At 42.2% G+C, this 9,681-nt stretch overlaps 2 protein-coding genes across 5 annotated transcripts in view; one reads left to right on the top strand and one right to left on the bottom strand.

The window, feature by feature from the left end:
• Window positions 1-387, top strand: part of LOC107748639 (myomegalin-like) — a 50,944-nt gene extending 50,557 nt beyond the window's left edge. The window contains exon 40 of the mRNA XM_016563521.1: window positions 184-387. Coding sequence (XP_016419007.1) covers window positions 184-308 — 125 coding nt within the window. The 3' untranslated portion in view covers window positions 309-387. The remainder of the gene's footprint in view (window positions 1-183) is intronic.
• Window positions 388-3,256: 2,869 nt separating this feature from the next.
• LOC107748643 (5'-AMP-activated protein kinase subunit beta-2-like) lies at window positions 3,257-6,506 on the bottom strand. 4 transcript variants are annotated; one of them, XM_016563530.1, is made up of 8 exons: window positions 6,384-6,506; window positions 5,571-5,755; window positions 5,133-5,287; window positions 4,924-5,017; window positions 4,737-4,851; window positions 4,451-4,584; window positions 3,587-3,655; window positions 3,257-3,493 (listed from the first exon to the last, which is right to left on the bottom strand). In XM_016563530.1, exons 2-8 carry the CDS (start codon window positions 5,721-5,723, stop codon window positions 3,416-3,418), a joined length of 798 nt encoding a protein of 265 aa, XP_016419016.1. In that variant the 5' UTR covers window positions 5,724-5,755; window positions 6,384-6,506; the 3' UTR covers window positions 3,257-3,415. The 4 variants fall into 4 exon arrangements, with proteins under 4 accessions (XP_016419016.1, XP_016419015.1, XP_016419018.1 ...); XM_016563529.1 differs by lacking the exon at window positions 6,384-6,506 and having other exon boundaries at window positions 5,571-5,865; XM_016563532.1 differs by lacking the exons at window positions 3,257-3,493; window positions 6,384-6,506 and adding an exon at window positions 3,950-4,009 and having other exon boundaries at window positions 5,571-6,373.
• Window positions 6,507-9,681: the final 3,175 nt, after the last annotated feature.

Raw genomic sequence — 9,681 nt, 5'->3', positions numbered from 1 at the left:
GTGTGAGTGTGTGTGTGTGTGAGTATGAGTGTGTGTGTGTGTGTGAGTGTGAGTGGGTTTGTGAGTGTGAGTGTGTGAGTATTAACCTCAGGAATGCATCTCATTCTGTTTCTGCCCTGATGTGTTTCTGATAATCAGCAGGATTGATTGTAGGGTCATGTAGGTTCTTTCACTCTTCTGCAGGTAAAGTCTTCACAGGTGCGTCTGCAGGTTCTTCTGCTCGGGGTCGCGTGACCCCTGCATCTTCTGCGATCGCTGTGGAAACAGCCAATCTGCAGCAACCTGCCAAGAAGCGTGTCAGGGAGTGACATGAGCTTTCTGCCTCCCGTTAAACCAGCTGACAACTGGTCAACACCTCTAACTCACCCGCCTTACCCTCCTCTGTCACCGCTTCTGTGTGATTTGACCTCTTTCCTTTAACAGTGGGCCGTTAATATCCACATGCCTACTGATTGACACTTTGTGAGAAGACAGTATTTATCTTTTGCCAAGAGACAGAGAGGAAACACATTCTTCACTTTCTGAGATATAAACAGACTGCTACAGAATTCCCTTGAGTATCTCAGGGATTTTTGGCAAAAACACGTTACATTTGTGCGACTGATCAGCATGCGAGCCGTTCTGAGCACTGACCGCTGCGTCACGAGACAAAATGGCAACTAAAGAGTGTGAAAAAAGTTCACGTGCTTGACATTGTGCCATTTATTGTGCCACTGTTAGTATTAGTATGATTGTTGATATTGTCATCATTATCCAGTGCTACTGATTGAAATTGAATGTTGTGTTTAGTATTTGCATGATGGAGGATGTGAGGTGAGGTTCACCAAACAAGCCAAAGTTTGCATGGTTAATTTCCTTCATTTCAGCTGTTGATGACGACTTCTGTATGTAAACTGATTTCAAGTAACCCATGTTTACTAGCACTATTTTAACCACCTTGTAGGAACTGTGTAGGAGTGCTTTGGGCGTCTTGGCAGTCGCTTACGCCAGAACTTCATTCAAAAGCAAATAAATGGGTTGAGGACACAATATAGAAAGTTGAGATTTTCTGCATTTGCAAAAATTAATATAGAATGCGAGTAAGTTGACATTGATTTGTGCACAGTTACTCCTGTGCAAATATAATCAATGACAGCGTTGAAGATTTCTGAACTACAGATTGCAAACTTTGGCAGGGATTGGTGGGACCAGAGCTGCTGATGTCACAATCACGTAGCCAATCACAATCAGAGATGTCTTTATTGCTCTTAGATTTGTGCTGCTATATATTTTCTTTCCAAGCTGTACATATATGCCTTCCTGCTGTTTGAATTTGGCTGTGTGGGTCAATCTAGTCAACGTTCGCTATAGGATATGCAAATTTATAAAACATGGGTAGCTGTGCAATAGCCATTTGATCTTGATGTGAGACATCGTATAGATGAACTCACTGTGTACATTACACCAATTTATAAACCGTAGAAGTTGCCTTGCCTCAAATCTCTCGCATAGGATGAAAATATATGCTTGTAAGTGAATGTTGCTTTGCCTTTAAACAGCCATGTAAGTGATTTCTCTTCAGAGAGAAATGCAATATAAATCTTTAAATGGCCTTGTGAGCGCTCCACAGTATTTGGGTCTCGTATCACTTTATTCAGAACCACAAATGAAATGTAACCGAAGGATTAATGTGATACAGGAATGTTTTGGATGAAATACCAAAGCCAGAGGGGGAAACAAACCTGAATTCAGGTAGCGAGAGAAATAAGCAGCAGATGCTGGTTCTGAAATCTGTATAATATGTATATAGTGCTTGAAGGCTCAGTTGTTGCTATAGTTACTGATGTTATGGTGTAATGTAACAAAAGATTGCCGACACAAGCCAGTCAAACTCTGTGTCTGACACTGATGAAAATGTGCCATGCTTTATTACAGCTGCATTTGGAGTTTAAACAGGAATAAACAATAGAAATGCATTCGTTTTCATTTAGTCTGTGACAGTTGCATAAATGTTTTGAAATGTGTGTAATAGTTGTTTTTATGTGAACAAACAGAAACAAATCAACTAGAATGGTTTGCTTTATTAATTTTAGAAGCAATATGCTAAAAAGAAAAAGAAAAACATTTCAAGTTGGACTTTCCCTCAAAATAATATCCTGAAAGTATTTAAAGCTGTGGTGTTGCCATTATCTAATGAAATTCCTATTTTCAGAGTCTTTGGAGTGAATAAACCTTCAACGCCACACAATTCAACTCACAGCAAACAAATAAAACCTCATGAATATAATTTATATCATCCTCAAAAAAATTCCTGATTCAACATTTAATATTGATGGCCAGAAATGATAAAGCAAACAAAACTAAGGATTTCACACTACAATATTTAACACAGACAAACATTATACACATTATGGCCAAACATATGTGGATGCCTCGTTCTTAGTTAACAAGTCTGTCTATTCCAGTAAATCTAGTGCAAAATTAATATTCATGATACACACGCAATACCAATCTAGAGATTTCTGTGCTTCCAACTTTGTTGCAGGAGCTTGTGGAGGGTTCACTGACTCTAGTTCTTCAACACCAGAAAGACCAGACCTGAACACCACTGGAACAGGCCAGTTAGGCTCCGGTGTCCACATACGTCTGGCATAAAATTAATATTTCTAACAGATGAAAAATACATTCCTGCTTGATAAAATAAATAAAACATGTCTGTCTGTCACAGTGAAACAGCTTAAGTGCTCGTCTGACAGCATGATGGTGAAATTCAAACCACATGCAGTAAAACTACTGCAAATACTAAACGCCACTGTGTTTGGCTGAAACTTCCTTTTGTTCTGAAAACATGTGTCTTTCCCTCAGTTTACAAAATGAATTATGAGACCATAAACTATAAAAGCTTAGAATGAATTGTTACATTCAAATGTTCATCTGTGTTGAAACTCAAAACTTGACCTCACTTGTATTTATGAAGATCTTCTGTCTGCAGTTTTCAAATATATGAATCCTGTTTGACAGCGTTTTATAAAGAGCTTTGGACAGATTAATTCTTGCCTTCAAGACTGTAAAATGCTGCACCCAAGACGGCAAACAGGAAGTTTAGATGTCCAAGTATTGCATGTGTGATGACAGGACACACACTCACACACACACACACACACACACAGTGTTATTCAGTGTCATCTCTCTCACACACACACTCTCTCTCACACACACACACACTCTCTCACACACACACACACTCACACACACACACTCACACTCACACACACACTCTCACACACACACACTCACACACACACACACACACACACACACTCTCACACTCACACTACTGCTGAAGCGGACAGATCCACTGTATGTATCACGGGTTTATAGTGCAATCTGGACTATAGTGGATGAGGACTGTAGATCACGTGTCATCCACAGCATTTTAAATTGGCTTGTACAGAAGAGACGTCACATATTTCTTCTTATAGCGATGAGTTGCACTGAGAACCATCACACCATCCTGAGGCAGAAAACTTTCAATCACAGTCAGTCATTAATCATTAGAGAGAGATTGTTTGGTAGCACACGGCTGTTATACAGCTCTGTAACGTACCTTTATCGAGAGTGCGTACAGATGATTGAGCATCACGTGGTTGGGTTCTGGCAGCAGGGCAGGATCACACTGACACACGCAAAACAAACTAAATTAAACCGAGACGTTTCATTCAGCCTCAAGACATGGACAAGCTCATACACAGAATTCAGCCAAACCACACGATCCATACACATCTACCTTACTGGACTGACATGATCCAGACTGATGTTTTTGCATTTAAAAAATGCAAGATGCAGGAATTACATTTTTTTTTTTTAAATAGAGTTCATGGATTCAATTCTATTTACTTTTTTATTCAATTGAACTGACAGAGAAAGAATATTGATAAAACAAACAAAGGAATATAAATATCATTAATATCTTGTTGAATGTTCATTTTAAAATGTCATGAAACCCCTGGTTTCAGCACTGCGTGTAAAGTTGTATAAAAGTGGAAGAAGAGGGCAGAAAGTGAGGAGACAAGCAATAAAACAGGCCTATAACACACTTATACAATTATACAGATGAATGAATATTAAAGTGTGAGTGAAAAAAACAAGACTCCGGCTGCAAATGTTAACTACATATTTTGTGTGACATAGTAGCAACTTTGCTTTTCAAACCAGAAAAAAAAAAATGAAATGGCTCTGAAAAATGCAAAAATGACAAGTTTCCCCTTATTAATAAACCTAATGGGAGCTATTATTGTTTTCAGCGATGTGCAAACTGTTTATATCCGTTAACATCTCAGGAAATGTGGTTCAAGGTTTCATGACTCTTTAATTATGTACTGTTATTTTAGTTTTATTACCATTACTGGCACATTTTTCACCCTGACGCTTTGGCAATACTGTATGTGGCAGTAAGACAGAGGATTCTCACCGATATGTGGGTGTCTTTGTTGAGAATGACTTGTAGGAGGTGAGGCGGCAGGATGGGGGGTGCTTTGAAGCGTTCCTCAGGCTTGAACACGTACACCTCCTGTCTGTACGGCCCAGGCGGAGAGCTGGACAGATCTACACACAACACTGCATCACATTAACACTAGCTAGTTTTGCTGTTTCTATCAGACATCCATGACTGTGACTGTACATCCACACAGGTGTTTGTGTAATGATGTTATAACATGACTAATAACATGCTGCGTGGCACTGTGAGACGCTCTTACCTGACATATCAGAGCACTCGAGAGAGTCCACCTGCAGCGCGTCAAACACCTCAAAATCTGATTTCTTCACGTGGATCAGATTGTTAATGGTGCCCATCTGACTGGTGACAACCGGCTGAAGAGAAAACACATGCATTTCAGCCAGCCATCCTGGTTTAAATGCAGACCGTTGTGCAGATATAGTCACCTCAGAGGGGTCATGAAGCCACTGGCCATCAACAAAGAATTTGTACTGATGTTCACCCTCAGGCAGGTCCAAGATTGCTACAAAATCATTATGGCTTAAAAAAAAAAAAGAGAAAACATCTTTACATGTAAAGAATTTGTTAAATAACAATGTGCATCGTTCTGTTTATTATAATGGTTTGCGCTGCAGAAAGACAAGCGCACAGATACCTTTTATTCATGGGGATCTTGCTGCTCCAATTGTTGAAGGAGCCGGTGATGCAGACCTCCTTGCCTCCTCCGGCCCAGCGGATCACTGTGGGTCGAGCCTGCGGACCCGTCTTCATGTCCTCTAGATCCGGAGCCAAGTCCTTCTCACCCGCGGCCTGCAGAACAGATTAAACTGCAAACTCACACGCTGTTCCTCAGGAGGGCAGCAAATCATAACTGAGGTCATTTATGTAGCAAACTCTTGATTACTGTTTACCTATTAATAGTCTGTTTAAATTTCAAAAAGAGGCTGGAAGATGGTTATGATGATGATAGTGAAATATTACGTGAAACAGACAATAAAATATTGGCAAACTAATCAAATGTATATGTGCTTATTAAGCAGGATTTTCTGAGAATACTTGCTTTATAACATTACTTTCATGTGTTCTTGCATACTTTAGACTCTGGCCCGTGTGTGTTGAATATATTGGGGTCGTCTGTGCTGTCCATCAGTTTGCTGGGCTCCAGGTCTCTGTGTCCTCCGCTGTCTGAACGCTGTGTCTTCGCTCCATGTCTATCTCCAGACACTCGATCGCTGGTGTTTCCCATGATGCAGGAGATTCCTCTACAATCAGCCTTCGCTACACAAACAAACAGTATGAGAAGAAACATATGTTACTGCAAACACTTCATTACACAATTACATTCTGATTAACTACCCTCCAAAACCACTCATCTTTACAAAAATGCTTTCAAATGTGAAGGATTATTCAACAGAGTGGACCGTGCTGTACATACACTTTCTAGGAACATTTATTACTTTATATTTGGTAAACTTATTAAATGTTCAGTATTGTAGGAAGCACTTCTGTATTCTGCGCTTTTTAATTCACGAACAAAACGTGATTTGATGCATTTCTACAAAGTGAGAAAGACTCAGAAATTAAGATTTAACTCATAAACTGTTACTGCACATCTAAACATCTACTATATGTGACTAAATACGAACCCAAAAACATTACAGACGCAGTACTAAAGGCAAGAGGAACTTATGACCGTTGTTAAACGCTTACAAGACGAGTATGTTATAAGTCTATATCTGAGAAATAAGTGTTATTGATGGGCAGCTCGAGTTTGCTAGCTGTTAGCATGCTGATTAATCAAGCATTCATAATTAGAAGAAACTGTTATGATATAAACTGCAAGTGTTAAAATGTTTGTGGTAAAGTAAAATGTAAAACAGCGCAATCAGTACTGAATATACTTAACTGTAAGAATGAATTTTACTTCCACTGCCTCGAACGACCGAACTTTAACAACATACTGCAACCTGACCGCTACGGCGAGCCGAAGGATCCAAAACAAGTCTGGATTTTTCTTCTTCTTCTTCTTCTTCTTGCTTTACGGCGGATCGCAGACTTATAACTCATAAGTGCATTACCGCCACCTATCTCTCAAATGGACACATGTGCTGATGTTTTTGGAGAGTTGCTTTGGTTCATACAGTAGTAGCCTTGACCTACATACAGTATTCTTTCCCCCTCAAATCCTGAAAAAGTGTGTACTTTTAAGTTTGTAGCCTACTTTTAACCTTGACAACAGTGTTTAATTATTTTAAAAATACAGTGTCTTTTTCCATTTGCTGAAAAGTAGTGGTTTTGAACATTCCCTACGAGGTTTCTGCCCGAGAGCGATTGTAAGTTCTACAGCATAATACATTTTTAACAAGCAGAAAACATCATCATTTGACTTTTAGCTATTATAGTCTTTCGAAGGACAAAAACTTTAAAGCTATTGTTGCGGGAGAGAGGAAAAAGGAGTTGCCGCTTTAAGACAGCTATGTACGGGAGTTGTAGTCCAGAGTGAGATGCATTATGTGTAATGTAGTTCAGTGTAAAATGTGCTGGAGAGACGTGCCCTCAGTGTGTGCTGTGCAGTTGAGAACTGAGGGAGAAAGTTTGTATTCCGCTTACAAGTTAAGTCAAGTCAGTCCACCCGGGAGCTGTTTTGCACTGTGAACCTGACAACATGAGAACTAGTAGGCTAAAAGAAATGGCATGCATCGGTAATTTTGTCCGTCTCTTCCCTTGCACGAACATGAATTGACGAGTTGTTACGCTGCCGCCGGAAATCGCTGAAGCGGAGAAAGTAACATTGGGGGCTCGAGTCCGGGATTCGTTCGTCGCAGGTGGTGAGACATACGGACATTTTAAACTGTTAAACCGAACCAGACGTTGTAAGAGAAAAAGTGGAAATGGCGGATACTCGGGAGAGAACGCGAGTGGTGAGAAAACATTCTAATTTAAATACGAGCAGCCTGTGGAATCCTGTGATGTTGGAAAGGACAGAGAATGATGAAAAACGAACACATATATCATTTGTTGACTGGCTAAACGAAATGGATGCTCAAGTGTCAAAGACTGATAATAACAACAATCCATTTAAATGCAGTTCTGCCCCGTGTCCAGCATCCGTTTCAGTAAGCAGGCCCACATGTTGCTATGAGCCACACATAACACAGCAAACAGCGAGAGCAACCAATCCATTTATTAGTGGAGTGGAAAATGAGCATATACATGAAAGTGGAATCAATACACAGTGCTACACACAGAGTACTCCAGCAAATTTGAACTACTCACACTCCATATGCACAGATTTAACAGCCAAAGGGATGCTTCAAGGCACGCCCACAATAAATCGCCAGCCTTGTAAACATGATGTCTGTGCAGCTCAGCATAGCATTCGTGAGGATGAAGGTAACACTATGTATTCCAAAGTCAATGAGTGTTGTATCCCAGAGCTTACTAGGTCCAGCCAACGTGGAAGGAAACCACGTCGGATATTCTGTGACCTGTCATCAGACAGTGGGGAGGAGTGCAATGATCACAGAGAAAGGATCCCCACACTGCGACCAGGTCAGTTTGATGGCTCTACTTCATGGAGAGAATTCTTAAACCGCTTTGAGGATTGTGCCAGAGCTAACCATTGGTCTGAAAGGACAATGACTGTGCAGATGAGGTTTTGTCTAGTAGGCGCAGCAGGTGCAGTGATCCACAAGAACCCCAGGTCCAGCCGTTGGGATTATGCCCGCATAGTAGAGGAAGTGGAGGCTGCATACGGTCCTTCATCCGAACACGCTGCTGCCATTGGAATAGAGCTGAGGCAGAAGGTCCGCAGGGCAGGTGAGCCACTCCATGTGCTAAGGGACGACATTTATGAAAAAGTCTCCATTGCTTATGCAGATCGCTCTGAGAGGGAACAGGACTCTATTAGTGTCGAGGTGTTCACTAATGCCATGGGAGATGCCGATATCGTGCAAAGACTGCTGGAAGAGCGACCACGTACCCTGGCCCGCGCCTATGATATTGCACACAGGTATGAAACCACACGTCGAACAGCCACTAGTGTAACGCAACTTATGCAATCTGCCGTAAGGCCGATGGAACGAAGGACTAGAGCAGCAGCAGTACGTGAACGTCCAGACCAGAGTGGAAGTGACGAGGAATGTTCGGTGCCGTCAACCCCTGAGTGGAGACAGAAAAATTCAAAAGCAGAATTCAAACCTCGTCTGCAAAGATTCAACAAGAGGAGTAAAATCAATTGGGAAGAGATTGTCTGTCACAACTGCCAAGGTATTGGTCACATGAGGCGGAACTGTCCTTCACCCAGGCTCAACCTGGAACGTGTGACTCCACCACTTCCTCGGCCTACAGAGACCCAGCCTGCCTCCACAGTTCTCAGAGTCAAGGGGAGTGGGCCAGAAATGTGCATTCATCTGCTGTTGTATGACATGGAAGTCTGTGCCCTGTTGGACAGTGGGGCCGTGTTACCTGTGTTACCTCGGCTCTGTTATGAAACCATCAAGCCTGATGTAAGACCCCCACTCAAGCTACAGGCCCTGCAGGCCCTGCAGGGAATAAGCCCTATAAATGTCAATGTCCTCGGGGAAGTTGATGTTCCAGTGCAAGTTGGAACCCAAACAGTCAGTGTTAATTTCATTGTTGCAGATGTAGCCGAGGGCACCGAGGCCATTTTGGGGCATCCATTCTTGGAGCAGGCACGGGCACGCCTCGACTTTGGCAGTCAGAAGATTGTATTGTTCGGCGAGCAGATTCCATACTTTAATCCAAAGAACAAGCCCAGGGTGCACGTGGTCCGCATAGCACGCACAGCTGTCCTTGAGGCGGGACGTGAATACATCGTTCCAGGCAATGCACATTTTCGGGAGGAAGTACAGGGCAGTGTGCTGCTGAGTCCGACTAAAGGCTTCATGGAGAAGCATCAGGTGATGGTGGCACGGATTATAATTGGTGCCCAGCCAAGTAATCGAGTTCCCGTTAGACTGTATAACCCAGGTACTGTCGCTGTGAAAGTGAGGAAGGGTGTAATTGCCGGAATCCTCCAGCCTGCTGATGTGGTTCAGGCCTCCACTGCAGAGCTGCCTCCAGCGGATTCATGTCCTGCAGTTGTCCAAAGTCACTTACAGTCGCTGTATGCAGAGAGTACAAGGGATCTGAGGGAAGCAGAACAGCGTGAGCTTGCGGAGCTGCTTCGTGCTTACGGTGAT

The sequence above is a fragment of the Sinocyclocheilus rhinocerous genome, unplaced genomic scaffold (assembly GCF_001515625.1).
Source record: "Sinocyclocheilus rhinocerous isolate Xijiao unplaced genomic scaffold, SAMN03320098_v1.1 scaffold2485, whole genome shotgun sequence".
Taxonomy (NCBI): Eukaryota; Metazoa; Chordata; class Actinopteri; order Cypriniformes; family Cyprinidae; genus Sinocyclocheilus; species Sinocyclocheilus rhinocerous.
This window is presented reverse-complemented; position numbering and strand designations above follow the sequence as displayed.